Source organism: Leucopleurus acutus, assembly GCF_964270905.1.
Source record: "Leucopleurus acutus genome assembly, chromosome: 6".
Taxonomy (NCBI): Eukaryota; Metazoa; Chordata; class Mammalia; order Artiodactyla; family Delphinidae; genus Leucopleurus; species Leucopleurus acutus.
This window is the reverse complement of record NC_139149.1, coordinates 4,115,513-4,136,690: the sequence shown is the minus strand read 5'-3', so window position 1 is coordinate 4,136,690 and position 21,178 is coordinate 4,115,513. Positions and strand designations below refer to the sequence as shown.

General features: G+C 40.3%; 1 protein-coding gene across 5 annotated transcripts in view; it reads right to left on the bottom strand.

The window, feature by feature from the left end:
• Positions 1 to 21,178, bottom strand: part of HERC2 (HECT and RLD domain containing E3 ubiquitin protein ligase 2) — a 234,547-nt gene that overhangs the window by 132,537 nt on the left and 80,832 nt on the right. For 4 of the 5 annotated variants that reach the window (XM_082840688.1, XM_082840690.1, XM_082840692.1 and 1 more), the window contains 15 exons: positions 19,295 to 19,479; positions 17,507 to 17,662; positions 16,619 to 16,804; positions 11,067 to 11,237; positions 10,574 to 10,677; positions 9,553 to 9,703; positions 7,006 to 7,220; positions 6,622 to 6,754; positions 6,395 to 6,522; positions 6,108 to 6,303; positions 3,720 to 3,847; positions 2,990 to 3,163; positions 2,777 to 2,913; positions 2,514 to 2,665; positions 1,658 to 1,849 (listed from right to left, as the gene is read on the bottom strand). In XM_082840688.1, coding sequence (XP_082696814.1) covers positions 1,658 to 1,849; positions 2,514 to 2,665; positions 2,777 to 2,913; positions 2,990 to 3,163; positions 3,720 to 3,847; positions 6,108 to 6,303; positions 6,395 to 6,522; positions 6,622 to 6,754; positions 7,006 to 7,220; positions 9,553 to 9,703; positions 10,574 to 10,677; positions 11,067 to 11,237; positions 16,619 to 16,804; positions 17,507 to 17,662; positions 19,295 to 19,479 — 2,408 coding nt within the window. The remainder of the gene's footprint in view (positions 1 to 1,657; positions 1,850 to 2,513; positions 2,666 to 2,776; positions 2,914 to 2,989; positions 3,164 to 3,719; positions 3,848 to 6,107; positions 6,304 to 6,394; positions 6,523 to 6,621; positions 6,755 to 7,005; positions 7,221 to 9,552; positions 9,704 to 10,573; positions 10,678 to 11,066; positions 11,238 to 16,618; positions 16,805 to 17,506; positions 17,663 to 19,294; positions 19,480 to 21,178) is intronic. The other variant, XM_082840689.1, reaches the window with a different exon arrangement.

The following is a 21,178-nucleotide window of genomic DNA, read 5'->3' as shown; positions in this document are numbered from 1 at the left end:
AAAGAAGACCTAAATAAATATAAAGCTATCTCATATTTATGGAATGAAAGACTTAATATTGTGAAGATGGCAGTACTCCCCAACAGGATCTACAGATTCAATACAATCCCTACAAAACCCCAATGGCCTTTTTGGCAGACATGGGAAAGCCAGACCTGAAAGTCATATGGAAATGCAAGGACCCAAAGTAATCTTGAGAAAGAAAAACAAAGTTGAAGGACTTATCGATTTCAAAACTTACCACAAAGCTACAGTGTTCAAAACAGTGTGGGACTGGCATAATGACAGACACAGAGACCAACAGAGCAGAACTGAGGGTCTAGAAACAAACTTAAGTATCTATAGTCAAATGATTTTTGACAAGGGTGCTAAGAACTTGAGAAAAGAAGAGTCTTTCCAACAGATGATACTGGAACTACTGGATAACCAAAAGAAATAAAGTGAACCCTTACCCCACACCATATTAAGAAACTACCTTAAAATGGATCAAAGATCTAAATATAAGACTTAAGGAAGAAAACATAATGGGTAATCCTCTTGACCTTGGATTTGGCAATGATTTCTTAAGCATGAAATCAAAAGCACAAGCAACAAAAGAATAACAGATAAATTAGACTTAATCAAATTTTAAAATTTCTGGGCACCAAAGAAAAACAAAACCCAGACTGGGAAAAAAATGTCTTCAAATCACATAACTGATAACAATCTAGTATCCAGAATATGTAAAGGACCCAGACAACTCAAAACACAAACAACCCAATTTTAAAATGGGCAAAGGACGTGAACAGACGTTTCTCCTAGATATACAACAAGCACAGGTAAAGAGGCTCAACATCATTCAACATTAGTGAAGTGTAAAACAAACCACAATGAAATACCACTTCATGCCAAGTAGGGTAGTCTTAATTCAAAAAAAAAAACCAGAAAATAACTAGTGTTGGCAAGGACATGGAGAAACTGAAACTCCTGGCCCATTGCTGGTGGGAATGTAAAATGGTATAGTGCTGTGGAATAGTTTGACAGTTCCTGAGCAAGCTGAACATAGGATTACCATATGACCCTGCAATTCCACTCCTAAGTATATGACAAAAGGACTGGTAACAGGTGTGCAAACAAAAACTTGTACACAAATGTTCCTAGCAGCACCACTCACCACGGCCAAAAGGCAGATACAAGCCAATGTCCATCAATGGATGATTGGATAAATAAAACACAGTATATTCATGTAACAGTTTTCAGCCATAGAAAGAAATGAAGTACTGATACATGCTAAATGAAATAAGCCAGATACAAAAGGCTAAAATTGTATGCTTTCATTTGTATGAAATATCCAGAAGGAGCAAGTCCATAGAGACAGAAAGCAGACTTCTTGTTGCCAACAGCTGGGGGAGTGGGAATTCAGGAGTCACTGCTAAATGGATATGGGTTTGCATTTGGGGTGATGAAAAGTTACGGAACTAGATAGTATTAAGGCTTGCACAACACTGTGGATGTGCTTACTGATGACAATGAGTTATAAACTTAAAAGTACTTAGAATAGTAAATTTTATGTTATTTGTATTTTACCACAATAAAAAAAAAGTTTATAAAAAGAGAGAGAGAGATCAAGGCAAAACCATGGCATTTTCACAAAGGACTTAGGGCGATGCCGACCCACCGATGAGCCGAAGTGCTGTCTGTGTGAGAGCGAGCATGCCGGAGTTCAGCAGGAGGCTCAGGTTGTGGGCACCGTGCTGCAGGGTGAGCGTGCTGAGCATTACCAGGAGAAAGCGTGCTTGTGGGGTTGTCCCCAGGCTGGGTCCCGACGGGTTCTCATTTGTGATGGTTTGCAGGGGGACAGGCTGGATACCTAAAAAGCATTGGCACCTACATAAATTTCTTGTGCGTGGATACAAGAACATACACGATGAAGAAAGCATTAACAATTTTTTTTATAAGTCTGTCTTTTTCATCAGATATCCATAGAGTGTGGACATCGGGCAGCTCTGTATTGCTTTGCAATAATCATACCACCATCACTCCACATACAGCTATCTTCATCTGTCTACAAAACGTATCACACTGCTCTTCTAAATATCCCTGTGGCTTACTTATTTCATGTCAAATGTAAGAGAGATATTTCACTTCTCTTCCACAAAACCAATCCTACCACTTCTTTGTAGATGCTCAAACTGTCCAGGAAATTATGTATTAATACAGGATACACATTCTAGGATAGATTTTGTAAGTGATACACATGAAAATGTTAAAATGCAAAAGCTTTATATTAGGATACTACAAGATTGTATCTTCTGCCAAATTTTGAAAGTTTTGTTTAGAATTTGAGAAAACTTAAAGCAGCTTAGATTATCATTCTAATGCACAAAGTTATTAAAGTCTTCAAAGCAATAATAAGAATTTGCGAGTTTCCAGAATATATAATAAAGAGCCAAACTATGAAATAATGCTGATGTGATCATTGACATCAACAGCAATTTTAATACAGCCTTTTAACTGTCAGATTTTTAACTCACCAAGTTCTTTAAACTTGTTATTTGCATCCATCAAAACATTTCGAATATTCTGAACAGCCCAAGCATACAGCTTGCCAAAAGTTACTTCAAGCAGCATCCGATTAAAAGGTGGGATCAAATCAACATCCTTTAAACAATCAGTAAGGGGTTCCCTTTCAAACAAAGATGAAGAATTTTACTCAGAATACTGCCAGACTTCAATAAAACAATGCTTTGTTGTCACAGCTTCCCTTATTTAAAAAAAATATATTATAAAGTCTTACCCTATATCAATCCCCTCTGGAATAAGTCTTTGCCATCCACAGAACATAGCATACTGCACAGACGGAAGTAAGAAATTTTTGGCTGCCAGTTTTAAAATTGTATCTATCCCTTCCAGGCGAACCTCTGCTCTCTCCAACTGCAAAACATCAATGCATACCGTTAAGTGTTTATGTATTATCCAATACAGAGAAGAATGTTCTTAGCAAATTTACCTGTTTTAGTAGGCACTTTCTCATTTTTTCCACATCCACTGGCTCTTCTTTAAGGGCAAATTCAGCAATAGTACTGAGGAGTGCAGACTGAGGATACAGACCCTGAACATTCTGCTTCAACCATTTGTATTTGTGAACACCTGTAACTGTACTCAACAGTGGCTGCCATTTATCCTGACAAAGGAAAACCATTTTCACCATTAGTTAACCCTATTCATATTAACATGTGCTCTAAAACAATTACTTGAAGAAAATATAAATAAATGCCACTAGGTTTAAATTGGTAAAATATTTTAAATTTAGTAATTAATTTATGATAAAAACGACTACATCATAAATAGGCTTATAAGTGAATTTATAATCTGTATGCTTACATACTTTGGAATCAGCTAACCTGACATGCAAAGTTAAATTATCATCCATATTAATAGCTTCTGGAACAAAGGATACATTCAGTGAATGAGTGAATAAATGAATGAAGAAAATGGTGAACAAATAATGATACAATATACTAATAAAGGTAAAAGGAAACACTTCTCCAGCTATCAATTTTACCAGGGCACCATAAGTCAAGTGCATTAAGCATCACTGGGGCACAGTTACTCATACTTTTAATAACCACCAAACTCTCTACTGTATATTCAAAAACAAAGCGATAATATTTGTGGATTCCCTTGCAGTATGTTGTGCTTCTACACAGCCAGTCTTAGAACCACACAAAATACTTCACCTTGGGTGATTTAACTGTAATGGGTCTTTTGTCCACATTTATAGGACTGTGAGGCAAGATGCAAGCTTCTTCACTCTCTCCGTTTCCAATTTTTTCTTCATCATCAGTAGAGTCTGGCTTCTTAGGAACTATGTTTAAAAACATCATTCATTATAACAATCATTAAATATGATTTTAAATTAAGAAATGTTTAAATTTGCATGAAGGTAAAGGATATATTTTATTCACAGAAACACATAAATATCATTGTCAAGTGCTCAAATTACAAAAGTAAAAACTATCATAATTATTCTCACATGACATCTAGTAATAACACTTTGCCACTCCATGTCAGGGATAGAAAGACAGTGACAGTGTTACGATGGAGGGAAGCCCTAGAGAAGGGGAAGCCCAGGGGTTGGCAAACTTTTTCATAAAGGGCCAGACAGTGAATATTTTAGCCTTTGCAAGCTATTTCAGTCTACTGCAAATACTCTACTGTTGCAGCATGAAAACTGGCAAACTTTATTTATGAATGCTGTCATTTAAACTTCATATAATCTTCATGAATCATAGTCTTGAGTTTTTAAAAAATAATTTAAAAATGCAAAACCCAGCCTTAGCTCATGGGCGATACATAGCAAGTGGTAGGCTGCATTTGTCCCCAGACCCTAGTTTGCCCACCCTGGACTAGTGCATTGGTTCTGTCACCAGCATGCAACTGAATCAATTAGATGCCTCTGACTACGTTAGTCTTTTTAATCAGAGAAATTTCTATTGAATTTGCAATGTGATATGCGGTGTTGCTTCCGTACTTCTGGTCCTCTTCAAGGTTTTCAGTCTCATTCTCCTCAATATATAATATAAATAACCAGCAACACAATAATAAACATAGGCAATAAAACATTAACACAGCAGGTCTGGGCTGCTCAAACCCTGCAAATTCCCAAGAAAGGCCTGTCCCGTCAGCACTGGCTCTTCACCAGCTCCTGCGAACTGAGCTCTGAAACCTTGGTATGTTCTGCCTGAGAAGAGTGTGTCTGAGGCACAGGACCACCTTTACCGGTGTAACCAGACAGCTTGTGACTTACGGCAACTGCCTGTGTCTACTCTGGATGGAGTCTGGGCAGCTGAGAGCAATCACGCAGGCCCCCCATGGCCACGTGACTGACTCCCAACAACAACCCTGGACACCAAGGTTCAGGTGAGCATCCCTGACTGACAGTCCTTCACACGTGTCACATGTCACTGCTGAGAGAACCAAGCACGACCCTGTGTGATTCACTGGAGGGAACACTGGAAGCCCGGACCCGGTTTCCTTTGGAATTCCCTCCATGCACCTCTCCTTTTGCTAATTTTTATCTGTACCCTTTCACAGTAATAACTAAGAGTATAATAGTTCTTCTGAGTCCTGTGGAGCCCTACCAGTAAATCATCAAACTTAGCACAGCACCAGGAATATTAATTATTTCTATGTTACAATTAAGTATATAAACCCACAACATCAAGAAATTTTAAGCGGTGACAGTGTGAGCTCAGAGACCAAGGAGGCAATGGCCACACGGGGATGGGGCCACCCTCCCTCACGCTGAGATGGCAGTCTCTGAGTTTCCTGGCTACCTGGGTTAAAGGGATCTCAGAAGTGTTCCTGCCATATCTCCTGATTCAGAGCATCTCCAGGATCCAGATAAGCTGTGGTTTAAGCTCAGGAACAATCAATTCAGGATGGCGTCTACAATAAGTTAGTCTTTCATGGCATTGTTTGTAATGTCCATCTAAAACTCAGTAATTAATATTGCTTAATAAGCTAATCTGGGAATAAATCAATATAATTCATAAGAATATAATCAGATATTTTGGTAGACTTGCTTATAACCACAAGTGACCAAATTAGAAAGTATGTACTTTCACTCAAAGTTTGGTTAATACAAAAACTCTTTTCCATATCGCTACACAGTTGCTTCCTGAAAATATCAGTAACTCTTTTGTTTCCTTTTATAACAATCTTCCATGTTTCAGAATACTCAATATTGCCAAAGAAAAACATTTCTTCACAAGAATGGCAAGATTTATTGAAAGATTAAACGTTCCCATATATCTCATTACCAGGACAAGTGATTAAAAAAACACTTCCTTTTCCCCATCAATTTAATAAAGTTTACAGTATTTTCAGCATCAATTTACTAGTTACCAAATGATAACACACTCAATCCCAAAGTTGCATCATCATGTGATATCTTGGAAAAATAAGCAGGATTTGTACACTTAACCCTAAATACACATAACAAACATTATGGCACTTGTGAAAATGCTACAATAGGTGAGCAGCAGCCCACAGCCTCACTGCAACCACAGACACCTATACGGGGACACACTCTGAAAGAATCCTCCTACCTTTTACCTTCTTACCTCTCTTCTTCCTTCGTTCTCGAATTATCTTCTGAGCTATCCTCCTCCAACGGGGCAAAGAACTTAACAGTTTAAACTTGGACATTATAGAGAGGTCATTACAAACTGCAGGTCTCAGTTCATTAAAGAGGAACCTCAAACGTTCAATGACTGGGGCACAGACCTCCTTGTAAGAACGGCCCTGTTCTTGATGTGTCTACAAAGTTAAATATGAAAGAACAACTTAACAACAAATACTTGGCCAACTGTCCAGAAGCACAGAAGAAAGAAAATCGAAATCTATTTACCTTAATGAGTGAGCATTTTGCTTGGTAGACAACTCTACAAACATCCACCACTGATTTAGGCAACGTTCTGTGCTTTACTTGCTCAATACCAAGTGTACCTGCATAAACTAAAGATAATGCCACGTGACCTGTAAAAGATATTTAAAAGAAAGGGCAGGGTAGGAATGAATGTGTACTACATGTCAGTTGAAAGATCTACAGTACAGCTACAATATTGAGCGTCATACCTAAATCTTCATGTTTTAAGAGGCAGCATAACAGCAAGCGGCCGACCTCCTCCACAGGATGCTCAGGAGGAAAGGTGATGGGTGTGGTCAAGTGGCACTGCCTACAGTACCTTTCTATCTGACACAGAAAGTCCTGCAACAGAAACAGCTGGAGGTAACTTCAGAGCCAACCTCACAACATCGTCATGAATTCTAAACTAAGTGCCGTTGCTTCTAAAACCTCACCGGACATTGAACTGAACCAGCCTCTTACTTCGAAACCAGCCCTCCAAATAATATGTAAACAAAGTCCGTGCTAAGCTAACCAAAGTCTGTGCTAAGGTGTTCACAAGTCAAAGTCCTAAGGTAAACAAAGGACGCTGAGTGTGGGAAGGCCTCACTCACCTTCACGTTGTGGTCTTGAATGTTATTGTCAGCAATGGCTTGCAGGAATGCCTGGGAATGGTCACTCAGCGCCCGTCTGTGGGAGTAGAGCCGGGACTTGCTGGCGGGAGTGCCCCCTGGAGAGCTACAGTGGTCCTCATCTTTCTCCTCATTGTAGCTGTAGTGGATCTGGCTAGTCTGCAGGCCTCCAGAGAAGATGGATGACTGAAGCCACTCTAGAGAGTGCACATGCAAATGTTAAAAAGAAACCTGAGTGCACTGTTCAGAAATAAATACTGAAAAAAAAAAAAAAAAAGATAGAAAACTAAGCACTTCATTTAGGAGGTGAAATTCAGGATCATTCATATGAAAGTCACATCTAACATATTTACATAGATTGGCTTATAATTCCTATATCTATGTGAAAAAAAGTAACACTTTCTGGTTACTCAACACATCTTAAGCATGGTATCAGAACCCAATATAATTGTTCCAGATACCTGCTCAAACATGGAGCTGTCCAGTTCCACAGAAACCATGTGAAGACTAGAGCTATGCCTTCTAACAGGGAAAAGAGCACTGGGGCACCACTTACACAAGTAATCACCAATTTCAACTGGGATAACCACAGGCTACAAGTACTACGGGGGGAACGACCGTGCAGCAACAAGCCCCCGACTATTCGGGGGGACGGTAAGGAATTTGCTGTAATCTGGATGAAGACCAAGACGCTGAGCATCCAGGCAGGAGAACAGCATGTGTGAAGGGTTCCATGAAGAACCTCAGGGCAGCACGTCTCCCTAGAGCATTAATCAATTAATAATAATAAGAGACTACTGAACATACAACACAAGATCATTAAGTAAGGGATGGATACGTGGAAACCTGAGATCCAGTAGGCTATAAAGGAGACCTGTGTCGAGGCACAGGTCAGACCCCATAAGAACATGCCACCCATCAGTGCAAATAGGGATACTCATTGTAACTGCTATGAGTGAGAGTCACCAAAGAATAATCAGTTTTTACATAACTACAGATTTTTTTTCAATAACTGTGCTATCAAAATATTCCTCCAAAACCCAAACAATCAAATCTGGGATGCACTCAATGTCCTTTTACTGGAAAGTTCGATTTTAGAGCATTCAGGAGCATTCATCAAAGTGCCACATTAATTCTTCTAAAACACAAATGTGATCAGACCCTCCCTGAACCTCTCCATTTAGAACTCCCTCTTGTCTCTTTTTTTAAAAAAAATTTATTTTTTGTGGTTTTTTTTTTTTATTTTTGGCTGCACTGGGTCTTCATTGCTGCGTGGGCTTTCTCTAGCTGCAGCGAGCGGGGGCTACTCTTCGTTGCGGTGCATGGGCTTCTCATTGCGGTGGCTTCTCCTGTTGCAGAGCATGGGATCTAGGTGTGCGGGCTTCAGTAGTTACAGCACTCGGTCTCAGCAGTTGTGGCTTGCAGGCTCTAGAGCGCAGGCTCAGTAGTTGTGGCACATGGGCTTAGTTGCTCCGCGGCATGTGGGATCTTCCTGGACCAGGGCTCGAACCCGTGTCCCCCACATTGGCAGGCGGATTCTTAACCACTGTGCCACCAGGGAAGTCCCCTACAGGTCTTCAAAGGAAGAAAAGTCCACTGTCTTCGAGGCTCTGCAGAGAGCAAAGCGCCCAGCACACACACCAAGGGTGTGCTCCAGGCAGGCTGAGCAGGCACTATGATCATCCCTGCCCACTAGCCTTCTCCCCCGACCCTACACATACACAAGCAGCTCAAAGCTGACTTTCTCAACGATGCCCTCACACACCCAGTCTGCTGGGGCTCCAATTTCAGGATGGCTCCACCTCCATGAAGTCTTTCCCTCCACCCCATCCCCACTTCCCAAACCACTTACAAATGTCTCCATTTTATCCTCTAACACCATCCAACCTGACCTGCTTACCATGTCTGGTTCATCATCACACAGGAAGCACCTGAGGGCAGAGGTGCACCTAATTCTACACCTACTACACCCATGTTAGAGAGTAACATGGTAATTCACATGAGAAATTACTCGATAGATGCTTTTTGGATAGTCAGCAAAAGACAGATGGAGAAATGCAAAAATATGTGAAGAGATATTTAAACCTATCATATGGGGTAGGGAGAAAATGTAATACTTTAGGTGGTTACAAAGGCTGCCATCCCAAAATGTATTGGATTTGAGTCTGGTAAAAACGCAATGCTCAAACAGAACAGCATTCCTAAGAGGAACAGCCAATCCACATCACGTGGATTTCTAGGCACACAGGGAGATGTCAGTCGAGTTGAGCAGATCTGTTAGAGGATGCAGAAGTGAGACCACGCACAGACCCAACATTCCTACATACCTGTTAGCTTCCTGTGCTGCCACAGATCGTGAGCACAAATGAAAGCCGCTCACAGCTATTTCTATTAACTGGTTTAGTCTCACTATCCTTATTTTTCCTCACCAATAACTGTGTTGATTCTTCCTGTTCTATTCTCAGTAGCACTTACAGCTCAGCTAAAATAACCTGCTAATCTGTTAGCAGAAAACAAAATTTTTCTTACTGGCGCATTCGACCTCAACTGGAGATAGCGGTGTGCTCATAGCTAAATAGGAAGCGTGTAACCCAAGGAGTAGGCCCAGATTTCTTTCAGTGTCTATAAGAGGTGAAGACAGACTTCCCAAATCTGGTATGGTAACAATTTCTTGGTCAGGCTGCAAAAGATAAATTTCAACATTAGTATGATGAGACTAGTAGTATGAGAAAACAGCGTTAATTAACATTAAACCAAGACCAACAGCTTTAACCTTAAACAAGACATACTGCCATAATAAAGACTACATCCTATAATAGTGAGATCAGGCTGCTACCAAAATAACAGAAGATATAAAGCAGACAGTATATGCATAAGTCTGGTAGAAAATTCAAAGCAAGGATACACCACTTGGCTAGAAAATTCCTTAGGGAATCAAATAGAAGTTAGAAAAGAAAAGGATCTAATGAAAATAATCTTAAATGTTGCCAGCCACATGACAATTTATAAACAAAGTTAATTTTTCCCTTCATAAAATGCTGCAAACATTACCCTTGAGGCGTAACTTAATAAATTTTATTACCTCTGTATCCATATCTGGAAAGCCAATCCCAATATATGAATCCCAATGCTAATGAATATATAGAATGGACATATTTCTATTCTAAAAAATTATGCTACTAAATAGTTCCTCTCCAAAAATATATATCTCAAGATGGTAAGTCCTTCCAAATTTCTACATAGGATTACAATAAAATCATAAAGACAAAAAGTTAACCTCTTTTTTTTTGTGGAACAAGGTCTACGTTTCTTACAAATTAACAATTTTAAAATAATTTTTCAAGGCTAATACATCATAAACTACATGAATAAATGTAAATTGATTTATGAAGAAAAATCTCTAAAAGATCTTTGTGTTTATCACTTAATAATGACCCCCTCCCCCAAAAGATCCAACCAGCAATATTTCAGGGTAAAAACCACTTCTCAGAAATATCCAGAGAGGTTCTCCACTGAAGTCCACCTTGGTGCTCACTGCACACAGCCTCACCTCCAGATACTGGCCAACACAGAAGGCATGCATTGATTCCCGTGTGTCTTCAAACTGCAAAGCAGCTTCCAAAGCTACCACTGGGTCTTCCCCTACAAACTGAGCTGAAACATAACAAACAAAAGCAACATGACTTCAGTACAGTTTGCCTAGGCATTTATAGTAGAAATGGCAAGTAGGAAATAGATTAGGCAGGTTAACTCCAAAGTGAGGGTTACCAAAGTAATGTGATCTCTCATCCTCTGCCAGGGCCGTCTGGGTCAACTCAGAACTTGGAACAAGTTCCAACAAGTGTTGGAACAAAAAATGCATAATGATAAGAAATTTTGCATCTGTGCCTGAATTTGCTGTGATAGGACAGACCCCAAAGTCACTGACAGATTGAAATGTATGGGTGCTGGAGCAGTACTAAATTGATTATTTTAAACCAAACACTCTGCTTAAAATAACACATCTGAAACTACTAACCATGAAGTAAAAAGCGAGGCCTTACCAAGAATACTATTTCCTGTTAATGACTGCGTCTGGAAGTCCTTTATATCATACACTTTCCCATCAATCACAGTCCAGAAGCCTCCATCTTTATTATGGTTCTCCAAATCAGCTTTGCGTATAAGTGTCACTTCCTCATTATTTCTACAGTTCTGACCTGTAAAAAATGACTCTGTGTATACAGAAACCAAAATCAATGAATCAATAGATCAATAGATAACATGACTAGTACAAACTGTGTGAAAGAACTACAAGGTGAAACAGACAAATCCACAAACACAATGAGAAATTAACATACCTCTTCCTATAACTGTCACCACAAACAAAAATTCAGCAAGGATACAGAATGATTTAAAAACAAAAAAAAAACACCACATGAACAGCATGAATAGCAAGTCTGGCCATATACCAAGCATTAGAGCAAATCTCAAAAGATTTCAAGTAAGTCAAGTTACACAGCAGGAACACTGACTACAATGCAGTTAAGTTAGAAATAGGTAACGGAATTCCCCGGGGGCCCAGTGGTTAGGACTCCACGCTTTCACTGCCGAGGGCCTAGGTTCAATCTCGCAAGCCGTGTGGTACGGCCAAAAATAAATAAATAAGTAAATAAACAAACGAATGAATAGCAGAAACAGGTAACAAAAAATAAATAAAAACCTCTACATATTTGAAAATTATAAAATATATTTCATAAATTCCCAGAAAAAAATGACTACGGAAATCAGACAACTGAAATGAACAATAATGAAAATACTACAGATCAACACTTGTGACATACAGCTAAATGTATGTTTGAGGGCATTTCTACCTTTAAATGTATATATTAGGAAAAAAGAAAAGCTAAAAAGTTAACAAACATAAAATCAATAAAATTCAATGAGTTCATAATGATACTCAAAAAAAAAAAGAAAACCTCATGGGTCACCTTTGGAAGCATTAGGACTCCAACTTAATATTACAAAAAATGGTTAACGAGGGGTGGGGTGGCGGTGAATCAAGCCAGGATCACATCCTCCCTGTGCAAACTGTATCTTATGCTACCAAAGAGCTGAGGGCAAGGTTGCTGGGGGACTGCACAGAGGACACGTTATACATGAACTCCCTGGTCCATGTGAACAGAAGTGAAGGTGGGGCCGCCCACCATCACAGGCCTCTGAGCCGATGAAACAAAAAGCACACACACTCTGACCCATCAAAACTGAATCCGAATCTCATTAAGCCTATACATATTATCAGCAGTTTACAGAAAATGTAACCGACAGAAGATGTTAAGATTTGAAGAAGAAAATGCAATCGACCAAGTTCAGAAAATGTGAAATTCTCCAGAAATGTCCTACTTCTTTGAAAAATAAACAGTATGACAAAAGAGAGGGAGAGGAGAGCCTGGAAATAGCTGTTGGGGAAAAAGAGACTCAAGTATGTATCACCCAACTGCAAGGTACAGAACTTGTTTAGATCCTGACTCAAAATAACCACTAATAAAAAGATTAATCAATCACTGTTAATCTTAGGATAATGAGATTGTGGTTTTATTCTCCCAAAAAAGTTCTTCTTATCAGGTGAAGTGTGTGAAAATGTTTTAAGGATAGAAATATGCTTTAAAATAATACAATCAATCAATCAGATAGAAAGTGTAGGAATGCTTCGGGAATGTGAGTTGTTTGTTTTTTTTTTTTGGCCACACCACGCAGCATGTGGGATCTTAGTTCCCAACGGGGAATGGAACCCGTGCCCCCTGCAGTGGAAGCTCAGAGTCCTAACCACTGAAATGCCAGCAAAGTCCCCAGGATTGTGAATACTTTTTATTCTACATTCATTTTATTATTCTCTCTTTTATCTCTGTTAGAAAACTTTCAAAATAAACATATTACAAAAACATCAGTATGCTAACAATTATCATTTCTCAGAAAGTTAGAAAAATGTCAGATTAAACCCTAAGAAAGAAAGAACAGTGTGTTATCAGCATAATGACAGACATTTGGATCAACAGAATAGAGAGCCCAGAAATAAATCCTCACAATATATAGTCAAATGATTTTTTTGACAAGGGTGGCAAGACCATTCAATGGGGAAAAAAGGACAGTCTTTAGAAATAAATGGTGCTGTGAAAACTGAATATTCAATTGCAAATGAATCAAGTTGGACCCCTACCTTTCACCATACACAAAAATTAACTCAAAATAGATTAAAGATCTAAACATAAGAGCTAAAACTATAAAACAGAAAACTCTTGGACTTCTCTGGCAGTCCAGTGGTTGAGACTCTGCATTTCCAAGGCAAGGGGCACGGGTTCGATCCCTGGTCGGGGAACTAAGATCCCACATGCTGAATGGCGCAGCCAAAAAAAAAAAAAACCTCTGTGTGTGTGTGTGTGTGTGTGTGTGTGTGTGTGCGCGCGCGCGCGCGCGTGTGCGTGTATCTTAGAAGAAAACATAGGAGGAAAGCTTAATGACACTGGATTTGGCAATGATATTTTTAGACAAAACACCAAATGCACAGGCAACCTTCATCAAAAAAAAAAATCAAAGTACACTATCAACAGAATGAAAAAGCAACCCACAGAATAAGAGAAAATATTTGCAAATCATATATATCCAGAATACTAAGAAACTCCTACAACTCTACAATAACAACAAAAAATCTGGCTCAAAAGTAGGAAAAAGAGGGATTCCCCGGTGGTCCAGTGGTTAGGACTCTGCACTTCCACTGCAGGGGACACGGGTTCAATCCCTGGTCGGGGAACTAAGATCACACAGGATGGCAAAAAAACAAAAGTTGGAAAAAGACTTGAAAAGACATTCCTCCAAAGATATGCACATAGTCAACAGGCACATAAACAGATGCACAACACCACTAATCATTAGGGAAAACCAAATCAAAACTACAATGTAATACCACTTCATCCAAACAGGATGGTTATTACTTAAAAAACAGACAACAAGTGTTGGCAAAGAGGTGGAGAAATTAGAACCCTTCCTTGTGCATTGCCTGCGGGAATATAAAATGGTACAGCTACTGTGGAAAACAGTATGGCAATTCCTTAAGAAATTAAACATGGAATTATCATATGATTCAGCAATCCCACTTTTGGCTATATACCCAAAAGAAGTGAAAGCAGGGACTCAGACATCTACACAGTCATATTCACAGCAGCATTAGTCACAACAGCCAAAAGGTGAAAACATTCAAGTATCCATCAACAGATGAATGGATAAAAAAGGTGTGGTTGAAGGGCTTCCCTGGTGGCGCAGTGGTTGAGAGTCCGCCTGCCGATGCAGGGGACGCGGGTTCGTGTCCCAGTCCGGGAAGATCCCACGTGCCGCGGAGCGGCTGGGCCTGTGGGCCATGGCTGCTGAGCTTGTGCATCCAGAGCCTGTGCTCCACAACGGGAGAGGCCACAACAGTGAGAGGCCCACATACCGCAAAAAAAAAAAAAAAAAAAAAAAGGTGTGGTTTGTATATGTGTGTGTGTGTATACATATATACACCATATATACATATATATACACCAAATATATGTGATGGAATACTACTCAGCCATAAAAAAGAATGAAATTTTGCCATTTGTGACAACATGGATGGAAAAAAACTGTACAGTCATCAAGAGTTGCAGAAAAAGTATTTGATGAAACTTAATATCCATTCACGGGACTTCCCTGGTGGCGCAGTGGTTAAGAATCCACCTGCCAATGCAGGGGACACAGATTCAATCCCTGGTGCAGGAAGATCCCACATGCCAGGGAGCAACTAAGCCCATGTGCCACAACTACTGAGTCTGCGCTCTAAAGCCCACGAGCCACGACTACTGAGCCCACGTGCTGCAACTACCGAAGCCCGCACACCTAGAGCCCATTCTCCACAACAAGAGAAGCCACCACAATGAGAAGCCCGCGCACCACAACGAAGAGTAGTCCCTCCTCGCCGCAACTAGAGAAAGCCCACGCACAGCAACAAAGACCCAACACAGCCGAAAATAAATAAATAAAATATAAATAAATAATTTTAAAAATCCATTCACCATTAAAGACTCATCACAAAGAAGAAACAGAAGGAAACAAACTTAATATTTTAAGGTATCTACAAAGAAAGTCCTACAGCAAACATCATACTTCATGTGTGAACTCTGGGAAGTTTTCCCTCTGCTCTTAGGAACAAGACAAGGATGCCCATTATCACCATTTCTATTCCACAGTGCACTAGAGGTGCCAGCAAGTGCAATATTTCCGGGGCAAAGCTCTGTGCTCAGAAGCAGACACAGGCAGAGTCACCTGATTCAGAGAAAAGTGGCACTCTAGAGGAGAGACCACAACGGTCCTTTCACCCAAGCGTGCTGGCACAACAATCCTACGGACAAAATGCATATGGAAAAAAATGGCATGCAATCTCTTGGCACAGAGGAGGGACAGGGAGAACTCCCACACTTTGTAGAGATGAGGCACATCTCTGTGGAAATCTGGCATTCTGTACTAAAATACGCCTTACAAACCACCAAGCAAAAGACATGAGGATGTTTAAACAACTAAGTTGTTATGGGGAACATGTCTATCTGATAAAATGATCAAGAGAAGCAGGGGAGCAGCAAGCACACAAGCCCAGAGAGGGGAATCTTTCAGGGAGACAGAGACAGTGTTTGGGAGGGTCCTGCTTAATGAACAGCTTCCCCTGTGATCAGTCCCAAAGCTGCTTTTGGTACTTTTGTGTACATGTTATACTTCACAATAAAAAAAGGTTTTACAATGAGTGTGTTTGAACTGCTGATCAAGTTATATGCCTTCAACCATACACAGTAAACAGACAAAAGTCAAAAATAACCATTTAAGTTCACAACAGTAGATGAATCGTGTTGAAAATATTAGCTATACTAAAAAATAAAAAATTATGCTCAATATCCTAAGGTCAGTTATTTTCCTCAGGACAACTGTTACTTTTCGTTTTAAGCTCCTATGTTATAGAAATGACAATCTACAATGGCATAAGAAAAGGCCTACCTTGCTTGAGCTTTCCTATAAAATGAAAGTTGAACCACAACTTCAATTAATTCTGTGAGTTCAGGAAGTCATAATACTTAGATTCAAAAGCATCAAAATTCAAAACTTTGAGAAGACAAGTTTCATTCCAATTTGGTAAGCACTAGAGACAGTACGGATGGGAAGTGCTCAGCTGACTATGGGAACTCCATAACTCATGTAACATAACACCAATGAGTTTAAGAAAGTCCTCCCATATTAATGTCTGCCTCCAAAGTGGGACCATATCTAACCACCTCAACAGTACCTTCTGGAGACAATTTCCAAGAAAGGGTTTTCCAGAATGTTCTAAAATAATCCAATTTGGGATGTAACAACCATTTCTAACAGAAAAATTTTCCTTAAATATAACCCAAATCTGTTCTGATTTGGATTATCTTTGTTTTCCATTTACACTACCATCAGTGAAAATGGCAATAACTGGTCTTCCTTTGTTAAATAGTCTTTCAAATGAAAAGGCAAGAACAGAATAGACTAGGACAAAACTTTCCTCAGTGAAAGTCTTTAAGTTAAGATGCCATACCCATGATGCCGGGCCAGGCTAACTCTTCATGGTCGTCCCTTTCCTTTCCTGGTGCCAGGTGGTTGAACCGATCCAGATGTTCTAACAGGCCACCCAGCAGAGGGACAGCTCCAGCCTCCTGCATGAGACCAGCATTTTTACTGAGCAGAAGCACTACAGAAACTACTAGTTCTGGAAGGAGAATACCTACATTTAAAAAGAAAAAAAAAAGGCATAAGATTTAAACAAAAGTGTTCATCCTATTAAAACCATTCTGTAAGCTTGTGCTATGTTTAAATTCTGATAAATCACAAAATAAGGAATGCTCGTCCTTTAGCATATTTCTACAGGATTATTTTATCTTTCATTCTGAAAGAAACAAATATAGGTATCAAACAGAAGCCTCTGAGTTACAAGAATACTTTTCAAAAATACTGTGTTTCAACACAAAAGTATTAACTAGGGTCTTTTATTGAGAAAACTAAGTGTTTGCCATTAAGCTTATTATCAGAAAAAAGGCACTCAATACTCTGTCACAGAATTAACTTGAAAAAATATTAAGCAATATAGGAATTTATTAAGGTCCTAAAAGGGGCAACTAATTCTTATGCTGCTGAAATAAAATTAGACAATTACCATTAACCTCATTATTGAAGTGTTAATAATGGTGGTATGACTCTAAATCACCAATTATATGTATCACTGTATATGATACAGTGACGTGACTCCCATACCAGGTTGCTCAACCACAGAACTGTCAGTAACTAAAAAAACGAAAGGAGAAAGGGCTACAGGACTAGAAGATGTATGGGGTAAAGGCATGCAGGTTTACCACAAAATGATAAATTTTAAATCTCATCAATCTCGGAAAATAAATACATGCCCACATTTAGGAAACAAGGTAAGTACCAGTGAAGTCCCCTTCCACAATGCAGGCCACCTCTGCAAAGTGCCTCCAGCTAGTGGAAGCAATGCTGGCTGCCACGGGCAGTATATCTCCAATGTGTGTGCACAAAAGGGCTGTGTACTTCTTCAGCAAGGAACCAACCCCCATTAGTTCAGGACCTGAAGGGAAGATTTAGACAATTTCATTTGCACTATTAAAATTTACTTTGTAAATAAACTTCATTGTTCCACTAGTCCACTCTCATCTATACATATTTTACCTATAATAATTTTCTCAAACAGGAGCGGTTAATCTTACTTATTTAGTCCTTGGCTCCTTTTATATCACATAATTTGAGAAACTGAATTTGGATATACTGATTTTTATACACTGCACTATATAGTATCTAAAAACTTCAAGTAAAAATACTAAAGTCATAACTTAGAGTTCTAAAACCTTATATCCAATATACATGCTTTCTAAGTCCAAGACTTAATGCCTGAAAATTACTCCCAGTAAACAAAGTTAGGCATTTTTCAATCTCATAAAAATCTTCAACTTTTCGGAGCTTTCCTGGCGGTCCTGTGGTTAAGACTCCACAATCCCAATGCAGGGGGCCCTGGTTCGATCCCTGGTCAGGGAACTAGATCCCACACGTGGCAGGGAAGATCCTGCGTGCTGCAACTAAGGCCCAGCACAGCCAAATAAATAAATATTAAAAAAAAAAATCTTCAACTTTTCCTCCTACATGGCTCTTAAAAGCTTTTTAGTTCTTGTAACTTTATGACATTGAGATGGTCACCTTTTTCACACTGAAGTGGTTCACCGATTTCAACCTGAAATTTTCCATCCTCTACAAGTGCCTAACGATTTTCAGGAAGTAACAAAATTGTTTTAGACTATACTGGCTATAAAAATATTAACAGGGCTTCCCTGGTGGCGGAGTAGTTGAGAGTCCGCCTGCCAATGCAGGGGACACGGGTTCGTGCCCCAGTCTGGTAAGATCCCACATGCCGCGGAGCGGCTGGGCCCGTGAGCCATGGCTGCTGAGCCTGCGCGTCTGGAGCCTGTGCTCCGCAACAGGAGAGGCCACAACAGTGAGAGGCCCGCGTACCGCAAAAAAAAAAAAAAAAAAAAAAATTAACATAAGTAGCAAACCTTTCCATCACTGACAGAGAAAACTACCTTATAAAGAGCCAGGCACTCCTTTTGGAGTTTGTGGAAAGTGCTCTACTCTACGTTGTACACAGAACTGAGCACTTATGTATCATCCTATTTTCATTCTCACAGGCACCCTCAAGTCTTCTTAACCTAACTCTGTAGGTGAGCAATCTACAGCCCCCAGGAGACTTAGTCCCGTGTCCAACAGCTAATAAACCAGAGCTATAACTGAGATTCAGTCTTCCTTCAACAATAATGCATTCCTCCTACTACACCCATCTAGCTTACCAGGGTGACATACAAACATTAGGTCACTATTTCGTCCCCACATTATGTCAATCTCTAACAGTCCATAACTAACCCGTTGAATAAGTCTGATAAATCTTCTGTAAGACTGACCTGAACATAAAGGATGCTATTTCTCATGTCTAATGAATTTAAATGTTAACACAATGAAATAAAAAATATTGATGAGTCTAATATAGAAATATCTGTCCAAAAAAAGTGGATGCAAAATGAAATCCCCCAAAATTGGTGCATCTAACAGTATAAGAACTACACATCTGGGCCATGCAGAATAGGCATGTCAAGAAGCCTAAATAAAAAAGCCAAAATACACACAAGACACTTTAACATTTTAAGTAACTTACTAGAAATATCTGAAGTCTGACCAACATTTTCTCCTGGATAAAGTTTACTGATAAGTAAGCGCTGAAAACGCAGCAACAAATCCAATGAAGCAGATCTCTCATGACTATGTTGCTCAAAGTCTAGACATGATGATATCCGACGGGCAACATCTTTCAATCTGGCTACTGTCTGAGAAGCAATGTTTCTATGCAGGAGAAAGAGGATTGCAAAATTAAACAAGTTATGCTTGTTTTTAAAGGGGGAGAGGAGTTGTAAAAAAAAAAATCACAACATAAACTAAAATCAGAAATAAAGATCATACACCCAAGTGACCTGCAGCTGGCTTCCTTCCCCAAATGTGTGTCAGCTATATCTGCAATAAGCACACCTCATTTAAAACTGAGCAGAGGCACACGGAAGACACAAAAGGTAGAATGATACCCTTTGCTTTATAGATGTGCTCCTAAGAGTTGCATGGAACAGTCCAAAATGATAGAAAACCCCTGTACAAACCTTTGGAAGGAAAAGTAACTGTTATTATTTTTTGTCCAAATCTGCATTTCAAATATAAATGTGACACTATCCTTAAAGGCAAGACCCACTAGCATTTCTGCATCTGCCTCACAAGTGTGCCTTCAGACTTAATCAAGTAAACACCTGGGTGGTCCATGTGGGGGGATACCCAGGGCTCAGAAACTACAGGAAGGAAGACCAAAGTGGGCACAAATAAAACAGGTCAGAGTAAGAGATGCTCAAAGAACACGGCAGCAAGGAAAGGAGCAGAGGATCCAATTCCAACTGCAGGATCCAACTTGAGCCATGAACCATCAGTAAGTAAATGGGGAGAAAAGAAAGTACAATTAGAAGAGTAGTAAGTGTTCTGTTTCCATGAGCAGAATGCAGAGGAACCTGGGCACAGAGGTCAAAACAAGGAAGGGGAGTGGACACAGTGGACACTGTAGGTGATGGAGTGCCAGGCTGCTGGCACTAGATTCTGCAATGCTGAGCCACCAGTTTTCAAAGGAAAGTGACATCCTGTTTGTGTCCGAGAAAGGTAACTAAAGTCAGTGAGAAAGCAGATTTTAGAGGGCACAGGGAACACCAGATAAGACCCTGCCACCCAGGGACAGTCTCGGCGCCAGGTGAACAAGGTCTGATCCGTGATACTGAAGACAGAAGGAAGGAAGTTAGTGAAATTAAAGAGCCGAAGCAGATGGGCTTCCCGGGTGGCGCAGTGGTTGAGAGTCCGCCTGCCGGTGCAGGGGATACGGGTTCGTGCCCCGGTCCGGGAGGATCCCACATGCCGCAGAGCGGCTGGGCCCGTGAGCCATGGCCGCTGAGCCTGCGCGTCCAGAGCCTGTGCTCCGCAACGGGAGAGGCCACAGCAGTGACAGGCCCGTGTACCACAAAAAAAAAAAAAAAGAGCCGAAGCAGAGCCTGGAACTTCTGTCAGTGTAGCTCCACCACAGCAGCCCCAACCCAGCCAGAAGGGTGAGAGCCAGCAGCTGACAGCTGGCACTGTCACTGGGGAGGCGAGTCTGGAGCCTCTGCACAACACCAGGCCACGGAAGAGGATTCTGCTCCACTTCTTTGATTTCTAACGTAACAGCAGGTTTGAGGAGAACCTCTGTCAATCGCACCAGCCCCCAGGGTTCATCCACTACAGCAGTGGAGTGAGGACAGGAGCAGAAGACACACATCAACTCACGTCCACAGAGTTGAGAAGAAAGAGCAGTAGGGACCCCTGGCTTGTGCTCAGCACTCCCAGCCACACAAAACGCAGGTGGATGCTCAGGGCCTCACCTGCGGTCCACCTCACCTTTCTGCTCCATGACCTGATAACCATATCACAATAGAAGAAAAGGTCTGGAATCTGGGTTTTATGCCATACATGATGGAGCAAA